Source organism: Lycium barbarum, chromosome 8 (assembly GCF_019175385.1).
Source record: "Lycium barbarum isolate Lr01 chromosome 8, ASM1917538v2, whole genome shotgun sequence".
Classification (NCBI taxonomy): Eukaryota; Viridiplantae; Streptophyta; class Magnoliopsida; order Solanales; family Solanaceae; genus Lycium; species Lycium barbarum.
The window spans coordinates 126,162,535-126,184,405 of record NC_083344.1 but is presented as its reverse complement, the minus strand read 5'-3'; the positions used below and the strand labels follow the sequence as shown (position 1 = coordinate 126,184,405).

The 21,871-nt window shown below is 35.4% G+C and overlaps 2 protein-coding genes across 2 annotated transcripts; both read right to left on the bottom strand.

Annotated features, from left to right (window-relative positions):
• Nucleotides 1-11,017: 11,017 nt before the first annotated feature.
• Nucleotides 11,018-11,620, bottom strand: LOC132608309 (uncharacterized). The gene is made up of 2 exons (XM_060322349.1): nucleotides 11,549-11,620; nucleotides 11,018-11,452 (listed from the first exon to the last, which is right to left on the bottom strand). The coding sequence occupies exons 1-2, from the start codon at nucleotides 11,618-11,620 to the stop codon at nucleotides 11,018-11,020; spliced, it is 507 nt and encodes a 168-aa protein (XP_060178332.1).
• A 3,938-nt stretch (nucleotides 11,621-15,558) lies between these two features.
• LOC132607205 (secoisolariciresinol dehydrogenase-like) lies at nucleotides 15,559-18,625 on the bottom strand. The gene is made up of 3 exons (XM_060321076.1): nucleotides 18,471-18,625; nucleotides 17,686-17,725; nucleotides 15,559-16,472 (listed from the first exon to the last, which is right to left on the bottom strand). The coding sequence occupies exons 2-3, from the start codon at nucleotides 17,721-17,723 to the stop codon at nucleotides 15,680-15,682; spliced, it is 831 nt and encodes a 276-aa protein (XP_060177059.1). The 5' UTR covers nucleotides 17,724-17,725; nucleotides 18,471-18,625; the 3' UTR covers nucleotides 15,559-15,679.
• Between the last annotated feature and the right edge of the window lie 3,246 nt (nucleotides 18,626-21,871).

Genomic DNA, 21,871 nt, shown 5'->3' with positions numbered 1-21,871 from the left:
GAATACTAAATTCTATCCTATATGCACTGAATTCTATTCTATACATACACTTGTAATAATCCTAATAAATACAAGGACAAAATAATAACTACCCTATACAAGACAAAATAAATAAGGAATATACCTATACTATGTAGGTACACGTATAACTATTCTAGAAGGTGTCAAGTGTAAAACTTGACACCTAATAAAAAATGAGTTGTTAATTAGTATAGAGATCTAATGGTTGTCAAACCATCATCAAGATGGTGAATGGACGGTGATAAGAGATGGGGATATAATTGTTCCACAACCAGACTTAGTCATAGAACCCATCGAACTGAACCTCAAACCTTCATCTTCTACCTTGTCCAAATCATCATCAATTCCATTCAAATTGTTTGAAGGAGACGAATGAAGATCAATTGAATTAGAGATCCCAACACCCCCCTCAAGTCGAAGGGAGGTGAGATGATTCCTAACTTGGGTAAAAGGGATTGATGTACAGGCCCAGAAAGGGGCTTTGTAAATACGTCGAGGTATTGCTGACGAACAAAGTGGCAATCTAAGTACACATGCTTTGTTCGTTCGTGGAAGACCGAATTCTTAGCTTTATGAATCGCGGCTTGGCTGTTGGAGAGAAGAGGGACCGACAATGGTGACAGAACTGAAAAATCATCCAAAAGACGAACTATCCAAGTGATTTCAGCTACAACTCGCCGCATGGAATGATATTCAGCCTCAGCTGATGATAATGACACCAAGGTTTGCTTTTTGGATTTCCACAATACCAGAGAACCACTTAAAGTGATGAAAAAAACGCTAATGGATCGACGTGTGTCTGGGCAATGACCCCAATCGGAATCACAAAAAGCAATTAGATCGAAAGATGAAGATGAAGAGAGAAAGATCCCCAAAACCCGGGTCCAAAAAAATATATTTGAGACATCGGAAAGCAGCTTCAAGGTGAGGTTTACGGGGTGTTTGCATAAATTGGCTTAAATGCTAAACTGCGAAGGATAAATCTGGTCGTGTGTGGGTTAAGAAGTAGGATAAATCTGGTCGTGTATGGGTTAAGAAGTTGAGTTTGCCCAAAAGAGTTGGATTGGGGATGGGTTCACCAAGGTCTATGCAAATCTTAGTAGAAGGGTCTAGAGGGCATGAAACATGCTTCAAATTTAGCACAATCAAATTCTTGAAGTAAGTCTAATGTAAACTTTCTTTGAGACAATATTATGCCTTGTGGTTCTTTGATGATTTCCATGCCTAGGAAGTAATTAGCACACCCCAGATCCTTAATCTTGAACTCAAAATCTAGAAATCCTTTAAGTGAAGCAATTTCTATAGGATCATCCCCAGTAATTAAGATATCATCAACGTAAACTGCAAGAATAGTGATTCTATGACCTGATTTTTTGAAAAATAGGGAGTAATCATTCAATGAATGTGAGAACCCTTTGAAATTGAGTGCACCTGTCAATATTGAGTACTATTGTCTAGAAGCTTGACGTAAACCATATAAAGATATTTTCAATTTGCAAACGTGAGATGGACTAGGAGTAGGCATTCTAATTAGAAATTTCATGTAAACCTCGTTCCTGCAAATCACCATGCACGAAGGCATTATTTACATTTAATTGAGAGATTTCCCAATTTTTCCTGATTGCAACTAAGAACAAACACCTTATTGTTGTCATTTTAACAACTGGTGAATAAGTTTCTATGAAATCAATCCCCTGCCTTTGAATAGCTCCCCTAACAACCAACCTTGACTTAAATCTCTCAATTGTGCCGTCTTGCTTATACTTTATTTTATATACCCACTTGCAAGGCAAAGTTTTCTTGCCTTTGGGTAATTCCACTACATCCCATGTGTTGTTGGTTTCAAGGGCTTGAAACTCTTTGTCCATTGTTTCTTCCCAATCTGGATGCAAACTGGCTTGATAATAACTGATTGGTTCAGAAATGTAGGAGATATTGTTTAATAATTACTGATTTTTGAAGAAGATAAGGCAGTGAAAGGTAAAACAGTAGGATAAATAGTTGAAGTGAAGAAACTTTGAGAGAGATCAGTGAGGATGACTGATTTGCATAGATAATCATCTAAGTACTTAGGAGGATTGTGCATTCTGCTTGATTGTCTGGTGGGTTGAGTCTAGACAGGAGGTATAGGAATAGGTTCATGTACTGGTTGATCTGGTTCCTCCATATGTACATTAGGTGAATTAGGTGGTGGATTGTGTAGTGGGGATACACGGTTAGATGGATTAGGTGAAATAGGTGGTGAATTGTGTAGTGGAGATGCAAGATCAGATATAGTAGTTGATGTAGATTTGAAGGGTGAAGTTGAAGGATTGGGAATAGTGATGTGTGAAGGGTTTGTTTCATGTGCTGGGGTATAAGATAGAGGAAAAATAGGTAAAGAAGAATGAAGTTGGTTTATGTGAGAAAATGCAAAAATAGACTCATGAAATATGACATCCCTAGAAATATAGACCTTGTTTGGATGCAAATCAAGATCAAGAAGTTTATAACATTTCTTAGCATAGGGATAACCTAAAAATACACATTTGATAGACTTGGGATCCAATTTTGTTCTGTGAACTAGAAGAGTTGATGCATAGCATAAGCATCCAAAGGTTTTCAAAATAGAGTAATCAGGGGACTTTCCAAAAATCAAATCATAAGGAGTTTTTAACTTGAGTAACTGGGATGGAAATCTGTTGATTAAAAAGGTTGCAGTAAGTAAACACTCTCCCCAAAACTTGATAGGCAAATTAGATTGGAATAAAAGAGCTCTATATGTCTCAAAGATATGTTTGTGCTTCCTCTCCACAACGCCATTTTATTGTGGAGAATAAGCACGAGATGTTTGGTAAATTATCCCTTGAGAAGTAAGGAAATTAGAGGATTCTACACTACCTCCCAGTTCTAAAGCATTGTCAGTTCTAATAACCTTTACTTTTGTGTGAATTGAGTTTGACCCATAGCCAAAAATTGTTTTAAGACAGTAAAAGCATTTGATTTTGTCCAAAGAAGAAAGGTCCAAGTTCCCGTAGAATAATCATCTACAATAGTTAAAAAATATTTGAATCCATCATAGGTACTTTTTATGGTCCCCAAGTGTCAACATGAATTAGGTCAAAAATGTTCTTAGATGTTATGTTGCTAGAAGGAAATGGTAATTTTGATTGTCTTGCTTTAGCACAAACATCACAAGGAGATATATTTGTAGAAACAGGAATAGTAGCAATATTTCTCATATTAGAAAAGGGCATATGTCCCAACCTATTGTGCCAAATGCTTACATCAACGGAAACAGAACCAGGACTAGAAACTTGTGCAACTGCACTTTGATTACAAACAGGAACACTGGAATTTAAAACTGGTGCATGAGCTCTTTGATTACAAATAAAACTACTGAGAACATTTCCTAAACTAGCTTGATTGGCTCTAGGCTTGAGGTGGCTTGAATTCTTTGACTCCAGGAGATATAGACCCTTACTAACCTTACCAAGAACCAGTGGCCTCTTCATTGAAGGGGCCTGCAAAATTGCACCCAAAACAGAGAAAATTAGAATAACTTTGAATTGGAGATATAATTTGTGAACTGATAGTAAGTTCTAATACAAACAAGGGACAAACAACACATGAGTAAGAGTGAATCCAGAAAAGAAAGTAACAGAACCTGAATGATAAACTAGAGCTCTAGTTGAATTAGGTTGATTGACATAAATGGGTTTAGGAAGGAACTTAATATTAAAAAGAAGATTTAATTAGATGTCATGTGCTCTGAAGCACCAGAGTCTAAGATCCAAGTAACAGAGTTTAAGGACACACTAATTTAAGATTTAGAAGAGGAAATTCTAGGAATACTAGCATAATTGGTAGAAGTATTGTCCACATTAGTTTGTTCACCATCTGTTCCAAGTTTCACATGCTGAAGAAGCTGATACAAGCTGTGAAATTGATCCTGAGTCATGGGTTTCTCACTTGTCTATACTTCACTTTGTACAGCAGCACATGCAGCATTACTTCTTGCTGCTTGTCCAATATTTTTGGACTTAGTAAATTTGAAATCAGCAGGGAACCCTATCAACCTGTAGCAATTCTCAACAGTGTGGTTGGGTTTCCTACAATAGCTTTAAAAAAAAGAGATTGAACTAGCATACTTCTTTGTTTCAGTAACTATTTTTTTCTCTGTGTTTCCCTTATGAACCCCATAAGGAATGCTTGCTAGCATAAAATGCTCCTGCAACTGGATGATTAGTGAATTGCACTTCCCTTTGCTTCCCATATATGATCAGAAGAGAATAAGCATAGTTGACTGAGAGTTAAGGAACCAGCATTAGTAAATTGCTTCTTGGCCCAGCATAAGCATCATTCAGTCCCATAAGGAACTGAATCAATCTTACATCTTGCTCAGATTTGTGTGTCTTTTCCTTACCTCCACAAGAACAGTCACAGTTACAATTTTGAGAAACACTAAGACTGTCTAATTCATCCCATAGTCTCTTTAACTTAGTGTAGTACCCAGCAATGTCCATATTTGCTTGTGTTAACTCAGTGATTTTTTTTTGCAGTTGGAAGAGCTGAGGTCCATTGCTTTGACCAAATATCTCCTCAAGCTCTTCCCATATTTCCCCTTGCAGTCTTTAAGTAAAGAACACTCTCAGATATCTCCTTTGAAAGAGAGTTCAAGATCCAAGAAATCACCGTGTCATTGCACCTTGTCCAGGACCTGAGTGTATCAGGGCTGTTTGTTGACCTGGCGATGGTTCCATCAATGAATCCTATCTTGTTCCTAGCAGACAAGGCAAAAAGGATTCCCCTACGTCAACCACCATATCACTTTCCATCAAACTCAGTGTGGAAAAGGGTCATACCAGGTGAATCAGATGGATGAAGGTAAAAGGGGTGACTAGCATCTATCACAGCATTTTCAGTAGAAGCTGCAACGGGTTCTGTGACTTGTGGAAGAGAAGTTCATCTGAAATTTGAACATAATCAGTGACGTTTACCATGATGATAGCTTAGTGATGTGAGAAGAAAAGAGATTTTCTTAAAAGAAGAAGAAAATGAATCTAAATCCTATTGCTCTGATAACATGGTGCAATGGTGAAATCAAAAGACAAGAAATGAGAAAATTTTCTTTTGTGTTGTAGTTTTGTGAATCTGTACCAGTGTATATATACACTAAAATGGGAATACTAAATTCTATCTTATATGTATTGAATTCTATCCTATACGTACACTTGTAATAATCCTAGTAAATACAAGGACAAAAATATAACTACACTCTACAAGACAAAATAAATAAGGAATATACCTATACTATGTATGTACACGTATTACTTGACACCTAATAAAAAATGAGATGCTAATAAGTATAGAGATCCAACGGATGTAAAACCACCATCAAGATGGTGAATGGACGGCGATGATAGATGAGATATAATTGTTCCACAATCAGACTTAGACATAGAACCCATCGAACTGAACCTCAAACCATCATCTTCTATCTTGTCCAAATCATCATCAATTCTATCCAAATTGTTTGAAGGAGACGATTGGAGATCAATTGAATTAGAGATCCCAACATACTTCTTAATTGACTGGATATTTGAAACAAAGCATAATTCCTTCAAAGGACTAGTAGATTGGACTTGGGAGCCGAAAAGTAATATCAATGGCAAAATAGACGCGCATATGGCCATTATGCTCAAACTATTATGTTGCTTGGAGCAGCTTGCTTATAAACAGAAGTGTCTCGTTAAATGCAAGAAGAATCACTACTACTTCGAGATGAATTAACTCTCTAGCTCTAAATTCAGCTGAACTGATTTGGCTAATTCTACGTTGTGAATCGAAGGTATAGCTAAGCTTGTCCTCCAACCTGAAGAAGGCTAATGTGGTGCCTCTTACAAGATAGAGTGAGGCACACTAGATGGGTTTCAAGAAATATTTGGCTTACATGTTTCACCATGTACGTTAATTGGTATTATTGGTTCAATACTTGCTCCTATTATGGCTAACTCTAGAAGGTTCACAACAACGCAAGGGACATGCAACCACCCTGCATAAAAAAGGAACCTAATCTTTCTTGTTTATGTGGCGACTCTAGCAATCCAACGACTATTTTCCTCAGAAACTGATCATCTAGAAGCCGTCTGTTCGATTTTCTATCCAAAGTTCCTAACACTCTAACAGTTAAAGTAATGGTTGGATAATTCTGAATCAATAAGTCAATGCTTGTCTTTTCTGTTAGTTTCCAATATGTACAGTGCAGTCTCTGTTTGATTTGAAGATGGTGGCCCAAGCAGGAAATATAATATCTGCAAGCGTATAGTTGGTGGAACATTTGTTGGATTTTGCATTTGTTACTGTTTTCTAAAATAATTAGTTGTTTCGTTATAGGAGGAGTCTAATAGTTTTCAGTAGAATATTCAGTTCTTAGTAAGAGTGTAGTACTTTAGTTGTAGGAGGAGTCTACTACTTTATTTATGTGCCTATATAAAGGCTTATGATTAATAAAATTTATATGAGACAGTTTTCATTAATATTTCTACTTGTTGTTTGCAACTTTCTCCAAAAACAAAAACAAAAAATCATAACAGTGGTATTTCATTAATATTAATGGGTCTGTGAAAAAAGAATACTTTCAACCACTTTTAACCCATACCAATTTTCAATCAATACTACTTTTTAACCTTATTTTTTCAACCATGACAAGCAATAGCCTCTCTATGAATGTCACACAAACCTTCACTGCTGAAAACTATCATATTTGGTCAGTAAAGATGAAGTTAAGCAATTTTACAATGTGTAAGAATAATTCTCTTTTGTTTGAAAATAAAATTTACACAATTATTTTCAATCGACAGAATAGAAAAATTATCACGGAGAAATTCTTGAAGCACGTGATGAAAAAATTCAACAAAATTGAGTTCAAGAAGAAGAAGAAGAAGAAGAAAGACTCATGTTACCGATGTGTGCAATTTCAAAAATACTCAAAAAATAAATCCACAAACACAAATTGCTAGAATCGAAATAAAGGAGGAACAATTTTTCTAGATTGCAACAACAGAAACAAGGAGGAGTGTTGGATTTTGCATCTGTTACTGCTACTGTTTTCTAAAATAATTAGTTGTTTCGTTATAGGAGGAGTCTAATAGTTTTTAGTAGAATATTCAGTTCTTAGTAAGAGTCTAGTACTTTAGTTGTAGGAGCAGTCTACTACTTTATGTGCCTATATAAAAGCTTATGATTAATAAAATTTATATGAGACAATTTTGATTAATATTTCTACCTTGTTGTTTGCATCTTTATCCAAAAAAAAAAAAATCATAACAACATTTTCATTCATGAAATCGGATTTGCTATTCCTATCTTGAGCAGAGGATTAAAGAAGTGTTACGGGAGTTCGGGAGTATTTGGGGAACTTTTTTATCTTCCTTGAGTTCCCTTTAAATTAAACTATAGAGAAGAAGAAGAAAATAGAGAGATGGAAGATGAGGAGGTTACCACTAATGGTAATGGTTTGAAGATGCAATGAAAGGAGCATGAGAGAGAACATGAAATCAGAAATTATGAGAAGGCAAAAAATGAGGCAAAGAAAGAAAAATGCAGCTATATAATTTGTATATGTCATATGTATGATAACCATTGGTGTCTTATTCATAGCCTGCGTTACTTGAATTTGGTGAATCGCATGCATGCTAAGGGCATTATTTGTCAGTCTGAAAGAATTTACAATAATTGAGAAGTGCTTTTTTCATACAGAGATAAAGAGAAACAGACTGTATATAGTTTCATGATGGTCTTATGGAGTAGATAATCCTCGGAAATCAAGTTATTTATGTTCGAGAGAGAGAAGGAAGGAAATAAGAAAATATCCTAAGTTTTCACTCAATGGTTGTTGCGCCCCCCCCCCCCCCCCCCCCCCCCTCTTCCCACCAGGTTTTGATTTTTACTGAATTTTATATTGAAGATATATTCTTGATCTCATGTTTAGATTCAATTTCATTGAGATTTTCAAATAAGTTGTGAAGATGACTAGGCCTGTCAGACTTGCAATGACAATGACCAATATCTAATAGACATAAATAGATAGCCAAATTTACCAAAGGTCCATATTCAAAACATATCTTTTTTCAAGTGCCTTTTAAGAAGATGAAAAGGAGAAGCAAGCTTGTCAACCCAAAAAAAAAGGGAAGCAGGGATATCTCTGAACAAATTTCAGATCGATTACTATATACCAAGCACCTTCCGGAAATTTGACCAATCTCCAGGCCTTACATTGAAAAAATAAATTGGAAGGATTTCAAACCACGTCTAATGCTCTTCTAATAGTAGTATAACACAACCAAACCATACGAACCAGCAGTATTGCCATTAATCCACCAGCCGACTCAATCCCCATATCAACTTGAGTAACTAACTAACTATATGTCTCTATGCCATGGATTTCTCGTCTAAATAAATTATTTCAACAGTAATTTAAACACATGTAGCTTGCTGGTACCCAATTAAAAGTTCTCTACATCCAGGGGCTTTGCTTCATTTTTAAAACTTTAAAGGTTCGATCGGCAGAAATGAAGTTTAGGGGACTAAACTGAAGCTGACACAAGTTTAATCGGCTCTTGTACACTTCAGCACAGAGTAAATTCATAAATTTACCTTTCAAAGCTGGCAGTGAGTAACGTCTAGTTGTTGGCTTGTCGCTGTTGATGATAACTCGCAAACAAAACAGCATTTGGTACCACCATAAGTATTGTACACAGCACAATACAGAGACTATTTCTTCATGATCTTTCAAAGTTACCACCTGCTGAAAGAAAATTCACGAGTTATAGCATTGGTATTAACATCAATGACGAAATTACCTGGCAAAAGAAATTGCTCAATGTTAAGAAATTGCTCATATTGTGGAGATAAAATGTTCTGCTGCTGAAGCATAGGAGGACACCTCCCTACCCACTTTAACTTGCTCCAGTTGGTAGCAATTAGCTGATAAAATCTTAGCTTCAGGATTGAACATTGCTACTCCCTCCGTCTCAATTTACGTGAAGGTGCGTGACTGGGCACAGAGTTTAAGAATGAACGAAAGACTTTTGAAATTTGTGGTCTAAAACAAATCATAGATATTTGTGTGGCTATAAATCATCTCATTAGGGGTAAAATGTATGTTTTAAACTTAATTTGTTACTAAACATAGAAAGATGTCACTCTTTTTAGAACTGACTAAAAAAAAAGATGTCACTCTTTTTGGAACTGACTAAAAAAAGAAAGTGTCACATAAATTGGGATGGATGGAGTACTACTTTACAATTGTAATTGGTCATGGCTATTGGATGCACGATTATGCAAAATAACAAAGTTGTTTAGACAATGTTTAACTTATCAAGATATTTATGACACATATATTTCTTTGAGTCTTGTCAGTCATTAAGATACAAAACTAGTAAGCTATGGCATTCATGGGAGACCTCAATATATAGCACCTTAGCATCATACTGAGCTTGCAGTAAGCTACTTGCTAATGGAGGGAGAGGTGCCATAGTAACTCATCAAGATGCTCAAAGCTTAAGGCTTTACAAGAAATGCCAGTAAAGTAAGGAGATGGAAAACTCATAGCTAGCTTCCCCGGGTCTCACAAGAAAGACGATGGTATAAATGAATAAAGAAACGTCCTAGAGCCATCAATTTCATGAACTAGTTCAAATGACTAACTTCACTTTCATCTACAACCAACGGTGACAACCAATTACTTCTGCTCTGCAACTTAATTTACTTATCTGATTCTTATTTTTTTATTTTTTCGATTCTCTACTAATAGACTGGGTAAATGATTTGCGGAAACTTGCTAGAATTTGGGATGTATTCCTCCTTTTTTTTTTGATGAAGTAAGAATATTATTAACAAAAAGGGCATTAACTAGCTCGTATACAAGAAGTATACCAAAAAAGTAGAAAATCCTACAAGAATGCATGATTCTCTACAAAAGTCACCTAATCATCGATACAAAAGGTAACCCCATAGCCATAGGTGCACCAGAAAGAAATAAGGGAAAAGAGGCTCTTTTTCAAGTGTATAAAATCTCTCTCTATTCCATCAAAATCTCTCCTATTCCTCTCACTCCATATGGTCCACATCAGCGCTAAAGAGGCGGCTTCACATGCCCTGCATCTTCTCCTCCGTCTTCTACGAGCCCAGTTAAACATAGTTTCTTTCACAGTTCTCGGTATTACCCACTCGAAACAAACCATCTCATCAACTCCCCCCATAAGGAAATGCTACCCGGCAATGTAAGAGTAGGTGATCTACGTCTTCCCCTAATTTATTGCACATGAAGCACCAACTAACACAGGTAATCTTCTTCTTCCTCAAGTTCTCCGCTGTCAAAATCACCCCCGTCATAGCTAACCATGTGAAAAAGCACACCTTTATCGGCATTGTAGGGATCCATATTGAGGTATGTGAGAAAACAATCACCTCTCTCCCCAAAAGTTTCACATAATAGGACTTAACGGAAAAGGCGTCGTTTGCTCCCGTTTCCCTTTTCAAAACATCCTGACAACCCCATAGTAATTTTTTGTTGGTTGAGCAAACTAACCAGGTTTTGAAATTCTCCAACTTCCCAATCTTGCAAGTTTCTCCTAAATCTCAAATCCCAAAACACTTCTCCCACTTGTAAACGAAATAATTGTAAAACCGACTTCCTTTTTTGGCAAGAAATCCTATACATGTTAGGGAAAGTAAAGTCTCAAAATATTATTTCCATGCCATTTATGACCCCAAAAACTCACCCTACTCCCTCACTCATCGAAAAGAACTCGTTGAACTCTTCCCACCCTTTCAAGATATTCCTTCATAGCCTATAACCATAGGGAAGTGGAGCATTTTTAGTCCTCCACCTCCCTTCCATAACTCCATACTTCTCTGCAATCACCCCCTCCAAAAAGCATTTACCTCTACCCCGAATCTCCATAGTCACTTTCCTAAAAGCACGTTATTAAATACCCTTAGATCTTTAATTTCAAGTCCACCCTAATATTTTGGTGTGGTTACAGACTTCCAATCCACCGAGTGAAGCCTCTTTTCCCCCTCTTGAGTTATTCCATAAAAAATCTCTCTGCAGTTTTTCCAACTTCTCTGTAACACCAACAGGAGCCTGAAGCAAAGACATGAAGTATGTAGGAATGCTCGAGAACGTGCTCTTAATTAACACTTCCTTTCCCCCTTTGGATAAGTACCTCTTCTGCCAGCCTGCAAGTCTTTTTTCTACCCTCTCTATCACTGGATTCGAAGCCGCTTTGTCTTTGTTAGATGCTCTTAACGGTATCCCCAAATAAGTAGTTGGTAGAGCCCCAACCTTGCAATTCAAAAGTTGTGCTAAAGCCTCGACATTCTCCACCTCGCCATTAGGCATGATCTCGCATTTTCTAAGATTGAGTTTTAGCCCTGACACCACCTGGAACCATGTTAACACTTGTCTCAAATAAGATAACTGGGCTCAGTCAGCATCGCAAAACACAAGAGTGTCATCTGGAAACAAAAGGTGGGACACTCTCATCGCACTTTGGCCACCAAACGCAGCAGCAAAACCCCTCAAATATCCACCGGCCACAACTCTATCCATCATTCTACTCAAAGCTTCCATCACCAAAATGAACAACATAAGGGATAGAGGGTCCCCCTGTCTCACTCCTCTCGAGCTTCCAAAAAAGCCACATGGATTTCCAATCACCAAAATAGATTATCTAGCTATAAAGATACAAAACCTGATCCATTTCCTCCATCTTGCACCAAATCCCATCTTTAACATAATGAAATCCACGAACTCCCAGTTGACATGATCATAGGATAAGTAGGCACCGGTAGTCATAAGATTTTGAGTTGTTTTAGTGTTGGTGGGTAAGACCAAACCATCATTTTTTTCTGTGTTATTGGAGAATTCTGCTCAGATTGGCTTTAGTAATAGGAAAAAGGGTCAAAAATGCCCCTTTTTTTTTGCGCGGATTGCCTTCATTTGGGTGGTGTTTAATTTTTGTTCTTCGCCAAATACCCGATGTTCTGGGTTCAAACCTCAGCTCAGTAAAAAAAAAGGAATTTTCGCATTCAGATGTTTGAATTTACAAGCCTTAAAGCAGAATTTTGCCTTCAAAACTCTGTCTTGCAAATCCAAACTATACGTTGCGAATTTTTTTAAAATTTTTGATTGAGCGGGGTTTGAACCCAAAATCAAGGGATTTTTAGCGAAGGACAAAAATTAAAGACCACCCCCAGCGAAGGGCAATCGTGCAAAATGTCCCTCCACTTTGGAAAATGGGCTAAAAATATCCTACATTACAAATTTAGGTCAAAAATACCCCTTCTATCATTAAAGTTTCAAATATAACCTTGTCTTAACGGAAATACCCAACATAACCCGATTTCATTTTTAAATCCACTCCATTTAAACCCGACCCAAATAAATAAAAAAAAGCATATGGGTTACCCGCTCCTGTGCCTAGTGGCTCCAGATATAGGACTCGGGAACAATTTGGTCGCATGTGTGTTTTTTATGTAGTTGGGTCGAGTTTAAATTGAACGGGTTTAAAAATGAAATCGGGTTATGTTGGAAATTTCCGTTAACACAGGGATATATTTGAAAACTTTAATGACGGTAAGGATATTTTTGACCCAAATTTGTAATGAAAAATATTTTTAGCCCTTGTTCCAAAGTAGAGGGGCATTTTTGACCCTTTTCTCTTAGTAATAAATTTAGAAACTTTACTCGAGAAGATGATTATATGGTCCATTATGTTTGTGGAGAAGTTTAAATAGTAGTCTCTTAAGTATATACTTGTGAGCATTTTAATCCTTTTAAGTTTGTCAAATTTGAACACTTTCGATTTTACCGAATATTTAACAAATATGTCTATCAAATTTAATAAAAAAAATTATAATGAAACATTTATATAACTAAGAGACACCAAGAAAGTTCCTTCAATTTAAAAAATTGCAACACAAAAAATAACATCAAACATAAAAAGAATGGACTAAAATTAGGAGAAATTGCATCTCAAATAATTGCACCAACATCATAGATACAGTAAATATCAAAAGTTGCACCTGCAAAGGTGATTTCTGCTAAATCCTTTTCTTTTTCATATTTTTTGATAAATTTAACAGTCAGTTTGTTAAATAGTTGTATTATCTTTTAAATGACCAGATTTTATGTATCTTTCACATAAGGTACGATACATAAAATCTAACTTCTTCCATCTTAATTTATGAAACACCATTTGACACTTTGACCGGAAATAGAGTTTAAGAAGAAAAACTTTAAAATTTGTGATCTAAATAATCTTAGACATTTATGTGGTTATTAACTATCTCATTAAGAGTAAATTAAATTAAATTTTACGATTAAGTTAATTTCATATATAAAATGGTTATATTTTTTTTAAAACAAACTAAAAAAAATATGCCACGTCAATTAGGATTGGGGGAGTAATGTGTAATATCTGTCTGTTCTAATAAGCATTTTAAATGGAGTATTAAAGATATCTTATATTAAAGTGCCTCAATTACCACATTTTGTTTGGTCGCAGAAAAAGTGTCCCCTTGGTTTCCCTTGAAACTCATTCAGCGACTATCTCATTAAATCATAATCATACTCCGTGTTAGTTATGGTAGAATGTAGCAATTATTTCTCTTGTAACTCTCATAACTTTAACTCTTTACTATTCCATATTCTCTCAATTGATTACCCTTCTTCCACTACTCATCCAATTCACTCCAAGGATGAATTTCATTCACATATAAATTAGAAGTCATTCTTATTTTATGGGGGCGTAGAGAAAAATATAGAGGCCATGAAATAGTGAGTTAAAGGAGAGAGTTTTATTTAGTTGAAGAAAGGTGTTCTTATGGTGGAGTTTTGTACTCTTCAACCAGTCTAGTGTTGTTTTTGTTAGAAAAATAATATTTTCTATTTAATATCTCAAAAATAAAAAGACTATTTGTAACGTTCCTACGGACTTTAATACAAAAGACTTAATTTTATTTTGGTCTATATTATTAGCCTTAATGGCATAATTTATGTTACATGAATTAGACGTTGTCAAACGGTATTATTATGTTTTGGTCACTTGATGACTCTTTATGGCTATTAATTTTCTTAATCCGTTTGGGGCATTATTTGGTCGTAACCTTTTTTGAGTTCTTGTACTATATCTATACTAGTAATCTTTTTCTTATGGTGTAATATATAAAGAAATATTTTTTCTTCTATATTATGTTATGCTGAGGTTTCTTCTTTGTGAAATCTTTGTTGGATTCTGGCTCCTAGTTTTGTATTAGAAGAGCTTGTTGAATCCTGGGAGATACACCTATAACGGGTGAAATATCATTAACGACAGTGTCTTAATTGACATGCCTCAAGCTTTCAAGAATTTCCTGCAAAGTTCGTGATCAAGTATTTTCCGTAAGATTTCCAACAATCTTAAGGATATTTCTCGCTCCATTAATTCTTACAGAAAATAAAAAGAGAATAACTTAATTAGTACAACCTGTCTAAGTTCCAGGTATGCTTCTATTAATATTCGCTCCATTAATTCTTACAGAAAATAAAAAGAGAATAACTTAATTAGTACAACCTGTCTAAGTTCCAGGTATGCTTCTATTAATATTTGGATATTAACTTTGTATAGTTTTTAAGTCGATTTGAGGCACAAGAATATAATAAGCGGATAAACTTTAGCCTCAAGATGATACATATAATTTCCTTCTAATTTTAGCTGGGTTTAATGTTTATGGTTATTGTAAATTATTTACTGATGTGGATTTGAAGTTTATTACTGTGTATGTGCATTTTGAATTTTGAAAGACATTACACTTTAGTGTTTTAATTGTCTCTTCTTGACGTCGATCATTATATGTTGAGGTTACGTGCCTGGGCAATTGGAGCAATTAATTGCGCTAGTCAAATTTGCTTACAACAACAATTATCATACTAACATCTAGATATCTCATTTCCCTATGAAGCCTTTTATAGAAGGTGTTGTAGATCTCGAAAGGGATCGTCAAAACCGGTGAGCCCAACCTCTTGCGGCTGGATTTAGGAAGGATTATGTTGGAATCGTCCAAGTAAATCTCGTGCAAAAATAATAATCACTTTGTCCAAGTTTACACAATACTCTTCCTTTTTAGTTTTTCATAGAAAGAAAAGCACATTTTCGTATTTAATAACAATTTACCTCTAAACGCAATAGAAGAATCGCGTATGAAAAATCCAATACTTCCTCCATCCCATATTAGTTGTCCACATTACAATAAATATTCCTCCCAAAATACTTGTCCATTTACAAAATCAAGATATAATTAATTAAATTTTTCCTGCTTTGCCTTAACATTAATTGTTTTTTTAAAGTAACTAATACTGATTAGAGTGCAATTAATTGAAGAGAGATAACGGTAATTAGCTTGTCTAAATACACTTTTATTCGTGAGTTCTTAAAGGGCGTGTAAATGAAAAAATGAACAAATAATATGGCACGGGGGAGTATAATGAACGACATTGTATCAGCTGCGTTCTGTAAAGGTAATGATGGATAATTGGATATCATCAATTCTTTTATTACCATAATAATCAAAATTAGGCTGCTATATATGCCGCCACATTATTCAAGAAAAAACTTCCGAATTCTATATATCAGAATTCTGGATACTTGAACATGCCTAGACCCGGATTATACACAGAGAATCCCCCGTCAATGAATAGATTGTGCCCACTGATATACTTAGCATCATCACTTGCCAAGAATAGTGCTGCTTTTGCAATATCATCCACCCTCAAAGTCACACCTTTAAGGTTCCCAACCGTACCCAAAGCCTGCTCAAGCTGTTCATTTTCAAGCCCAACGGCCTTCATCGCCAACGGTGTAACCATCGCGTAGGGCGACAAGCAATTCACGCGGATACCGAATTGCCCCAGCTCCACTGCCAGGTTCTTGGTAAGCCCCAACACGGCGTGTTTGGAGCTGCAGTATGCATGCGATGCTGCAGCTCCGACCACGGAGCTTATGCTGGCGGTGGAGATGATGCAACCGCTACGTGTCGGGACCATGACACGAGCGGCGTGCTTCATGCACAAGAAAACTCCTGTCACGTTAATGCTGAGGACCCGTTCGAAATCCGCTTTCATGTTGTCGAGGATTCTCGGCTTCATCTCGTCCGATATGCCAGCATTGCAGAGCATGATGTCGAGTTTTCCAAACGTGGCGATGGTTTTGTCGACGGCGTTTTGGATGTCGTCTTCGTTTGTGACATCACAGTGGATGTAGATGCAGTTGGATGAGCCTCCAAGGGCGTTGCTAACTGAGTTGCCGAGTTCATCTTGAACGTCGAGAATGGCCACTTTGGCTCCATGTTCAGAGAAGAGCTTAGCAGTTGCTTCACCGATGCCACTAGCTCCTCCAGTTACCGTAGCTACTTTCCCCTCTAGCCTTCATATACAAAATAATAAAGTTATAACTGTCGCATTTCATTGCATCTCATACTTTTAGCGCAAGAAAATCTAATGTCCAAACAAATTATCTTTGTTTCCTAAAGAAGGACAAGTTCGGATTTTGAAGTCAACGCATCAAACTTTCTATCGTATAAACTATTTTAAAAATATATCATAGTCAAAGAAAAAACTATTGCATTTACTAAAGAGTAATAGTGTCAAGTCCAATTTGGATGGAAAGAGCAAGATCTTATGCCCCTTTACTCAAAACTGCTCAACATTTTTCAGCAGAATATGCGGCGGGCAGCAAGAGATATTGAACTCAGTTAAGCTTTTTGAAAGATAAACAAAGCAATGAAACATGGAATGCAACAAACACGATTACAACAGTTTCAAGTAGGGGTGTCAAATTTGGCTCAAGATGATGACCCGACCAATTCGCTTAAATTTTTATGGGTTGGGCTCAAGATAATTTTATGTTGGGCTGATTTCAGCCCAACCCAACATAGTCATTTAAAAGTGATCTCCAACTTAGCTCAATACTAGCCCAATTCTAATTCATTTTTAAGATTTACTTAAATTTGAGTTTTTTGCTGGATATTTAGTTTATTTCTTTAATACATACACTTTTTTGTATCATGTATATCTTATAAGTTTGTGGTGTGTTCAATATAAAGGGAAATATTTTTCATGAAAAATGTTTTTCTCGAAAAATATTTAAACGAAAATTGTTTTCTTAAAAAATATTTTCCACAAAAAAAATCAGTAAAAATAATTTTCAGGAAAATATTTTTTGCGAAAAATGTATTTCTAGAAAATATTTTCCAAAAAAATATTTTTTTAGAAAATAGACCCTTCAAAAAAATGGGTCAAGTTGGGTGGGTCATGACCCAACCTATTTTTAGTCCATTTCAGCACAACCCAATTCAGCCCAAATAACTTTTGGGCCAATGTTAACCCAACCCATTTATTATCTCAGCTCATTTTTATTGGGTCAATTTCAGCTCAAACCGCCTATTTGACATCCCCAGTTTCAAGAATTACCTTTAGTGCAGGAAATTATCATATCCAGTTTGGTCTATTACAAACACAATAAGAATATGAAAGAATTAAGGATGGTTTTCTGAAGAATGTCTTATACTATGAATTAAAGAAAATCAAATATTCACTTTGATTGCATATGACGTTATAGAGAAGGCTGTGATACATACCTTTTGCCGATTGTTGAAAGGAATGAAGCAGAAGCCATAACTGGTGATATATGGAAAAAGAAAAAACTTGACTTAGGAGGAGAAATGTCAACAAAAGGCCTTCTATACTGAAGAAGCAAATATTGATTATATACAAGGAGAGACTAAACAGGTTTGTCTTTTTGCTGGACATTATAGACAGCCTGCACTGATAGAATATACTTCATAGAGGAAGTGCAGACAAATTTGGAATTAAAAAAACTGTGTCATCATCTCTACGGTAATCCATGAAATAATATAATGCAAAAAACAAGACTTGTCACCTTTTTTGTTAGGCTAGAACGAAGCTATACAAAAACTCATACTAGACAAACCTCTCTTTTTTATATAATAATCCTAACAAAACATAGAATCCTTTAAAGATAATTAAAGGTATACTTTAAAGATAATTAAACATTGACAAAATTAATAGGACTTAAAGTTAAGGCGAAAAGAAGCAATATATTAGACACCAAAAATTTATCTTTCTTCCTGTATTTAACAACGAACATCTCAAAACCAGTGCCTGAAATTTAGAATCAGCCTAAAGTCAAAGTAGCATCAACAATAAAAAGTAACAAAATAGGGAGAGGGTCATTAGTCCCAACGCATAGTTCAAAATTCGGACTCAACTAATTAAAAATGATTACATAATGAATAAATATATTACAAGCAACCCATAAATTTTATCGAGCTGAAATATTGGAGAACCGAATGTTACATTAACTATAATATGCATTCTGAAAAGAAGAAAAAAAAGATAGAACCTGCAATGGAAAAAAATTGAACTTAAATATCTTGAAAGATTTGCTAGGGGCCAGGAAGAATTCTGATTGATGCTAGGCAAAAAGTTTACTCCCTTTGGGTTCACTCTCTATTTCTCCATTTTTTGTGTGTATTGCTCTCTATATTTATACTCTGAGAAGAGGAGTGGATAGATGAGTGGGAGAATAAAAGGCACAAGACCTTATTCAATATTTGTGAGCTGAAAAACTATTTTAAAAATGAGTAGGTAAGGTAAATATCAAATATGGAGGGACGAAGAAATGAGGTGCAAAAATGGGAAAAAAGTATGAATTATAATGGCAGAATATGGAAAAAAAAAAAAGTTAATTCTTTCTTGATTTGATAAATGGACACTCTTTTTTACCCAAAAAAAAAGGCTAAGTGAACACTTTTTTTTATCAGGAGGGAGTATTTTAGAAATGAAAAAGAAAAACAGATAAAGAGATCTAAAAGCTAAGTACTAAATCAGATATAAAAGCATTCTTAATTAGGAATAAAAAAAATAGGATGAAGATTGGAAAATTCATGCACAATTATTTAATAAAACTTATGATACCTTAAACCAAAAGCTAGATCTAAGAAAATAAAAGGCTAAATTCATTTATAAAAGCATAGTACTCTTATCTTTTTTAACCAATCATCAAAGATGAAATCAGGACTTAAGAAGAAAACAAAGTTGGCTGCCATAACTGACTTATACAAAAGGTTAGATAAAGAATTAGGCGTATACACTGATTAATCAGCAGCAATAACCAAATTGTAACCATACGAAATTTATTTGTGTAAGAAACTAACAATCTGGTAGCAATAAATTATATTTTTGGAAAAGTAAGATTTTTAGTAACCTCAATAGTAATAGTAACTAAATTGTACCGTGTGACTTAACTAATCTGTTAACAATACTACTAATCTGTCATCAACTAGGAGCTATTGGCAGCCTATAAATTCACCCAGCTCTAGGTTAAATGCAAAATATAATTCATAATAAACAGCATCACTAGCCAAATACAAAGCTCTCTCTGCCAAATTCTCCGACCTAGGCACTACAAAGACTCTTCCTGAAAGCCATCGCTGTCCTATTTGACTAATTCCCCGTTGTCTTGTCCCTTTGAAAAACCCTATTATTCATGGTATTAATAATAAGTGAAGTATTTCAAAATCATAATAAGCGCTTCTAGATCTTAGATGGCCGATGTAAGATTTTATTATAAGAATCCAAATAAGTGGAGTATTCCAACACCTTTATAAGCCCTTTGAAATGCGCACATATAGTGGATGTGAGATGTTGTATAACTCAACTAGTGAAGTGATCCGCGCTTCGCGCGGTAGTAAAAAACTTAAGTAAACCGATAAACTAATGCTTTTTAAATTAGGAAAAGGGTCAAATATACCCCTGTATTTTAGTTTAATAGTTAAATATACCCTCCGTTAGTCAAAGTAGATAAATATACCCCTTCCATTAGTCAAAATAGATAAATATACCCCTTCCATTAAGAAAGTACACAAATATACCCCTCAGTCGACAGAATCCCCAATTCCACCATTAATTATCCGATTTAACTTAAAAAAATCCATGCCCCACCCACCCCGACCTGCAAATTAAAATCTTTCCACCCAAATATACCCCCCACCACTACACGCGACTCAACACAACCACAACCACCACTTCCACCACCACCACAACCCCAATTGTTTTATGCCTAAAACTTCAAGAGATTGTTGATTTTTAGTTTTTAATTTTAGATTGGAGGACCGTTGTTTACAAAGGAGGCTTGTGGTAGGGATTTTCTAGCCTTTTTGAGCCTAAAGCTTTCATTTTTGTTGATTTTAATGTTGCTAGCTACCTGAATATGTGGTACAGTGATACTTGAAGAAATTTATCTCAGTTTGCTCCAAGACAAAGCTCTCTGTTGGATACCTAAGTATTTTATAAAGTGTGAAATATTACAATAATCATGTTTGACTGATGACAACCATGCTTTCTCTGGTATTTTGCATATGATATTCAATATTGTATTAAGGATTTAATGTATTTACTGAGATCGAATGATCTTTTTTGTTTTGTTCGGACATGGTTAAGGATGGTTATGAAGAATTTACTGGTTGTGGTGGTGGTGGGTCGGTTGTAGTGGTGGTGGGTATATTTGGGTGGAAAGAATTTAATTTGCGGGTCGGGGCGAGGCGGGTCGAGCATGGTTTTTTTAAAGTTAAATCGGATAATTAATGGTGGAATTGGGGATTCTGTCAACTGAGGGGTATATTTCTGTACTTTCTTAACGGAAGGGGTATATTTATCTACTTTGACTAACGGAAGGGATATATTTATCCACTTTGACTAACGGAGGGTATATTTAACTATTAAACTAAAGTAGATGAGTATATTTGACCCTTTTCCCTTTTAAATTTATTGAATAAAATCTATTTTCATGTTTTTCATTTTGGCTGATTCTGCAATTTGTTAAATATTTAGATCACAAGTAAAAATATTCTCATTAGAATTATATATGGAATCTTTGAAGATGAGAAATGGAGAACTATTGCATTAATCCAAAATCCACCAACCATCTTGAAGATCATTCAATGACTGGGCACATACAAGGTGTACAAATTACTTACTGATCTTCATAATAACAACGTTTTAAGCTTAAAGGGGGAAAATGCGGTGTTAACAATATTGTTAACTCCCATGTACATAATTTTGCATACAAATAGTTACATAGTCACAATGACGGGGTGAGTAAATTTATCAAAGAACATTAAAATTAAGATCATCTTTTACTTATAAGTTATAACATGAACAATCAACTTTCTAATCCAGAACTCCTTTATTTTTACTTTTCTGGGATCAGGAAATTTGCACGATTGCCCTTTGTTGGGAGTGGTCTTTAGTTTTTGCTCCTCAAATTAGTGGTCGTTAATGCTTTCTCTTCGCCTAAAATATCCCAAGGTTCTGGGTTCGAACACCAGCTTAGTCATAAAAATAAAAAAAATTCGCAAGGCAAGGCTTTGCAAAAAATTTTGTCTTATGCGGCAGACTTTGCCTTAAGACATAATTAAAAGTCTGCCGGAGAGGGCAGAACTCCGCCTTATAAGGCAAACTTTTAGTTATGCCTTAAGGAAAAGTTCCGCCTTATGGGCATTCTTTTAGTTATGCCTTAACTAAAAGTCTATCCCATAAGGCGGAACTTTTCCTTAAGGCATAACTAAAAGTTTGCCTTATAAGGCAAATTCTATGCCTTAAGGAAAAATTTCGCCTTATGGAGCAGACTTTTAGTTAGGCCCCATACGGCAGAACTTTTCCTTAAAGACACAACTAAAAATTTACCTTGAGGAAAATTTCTGTCATATGGGGCAGACTTTTAGCTATGCCTTAAGGCAAAGC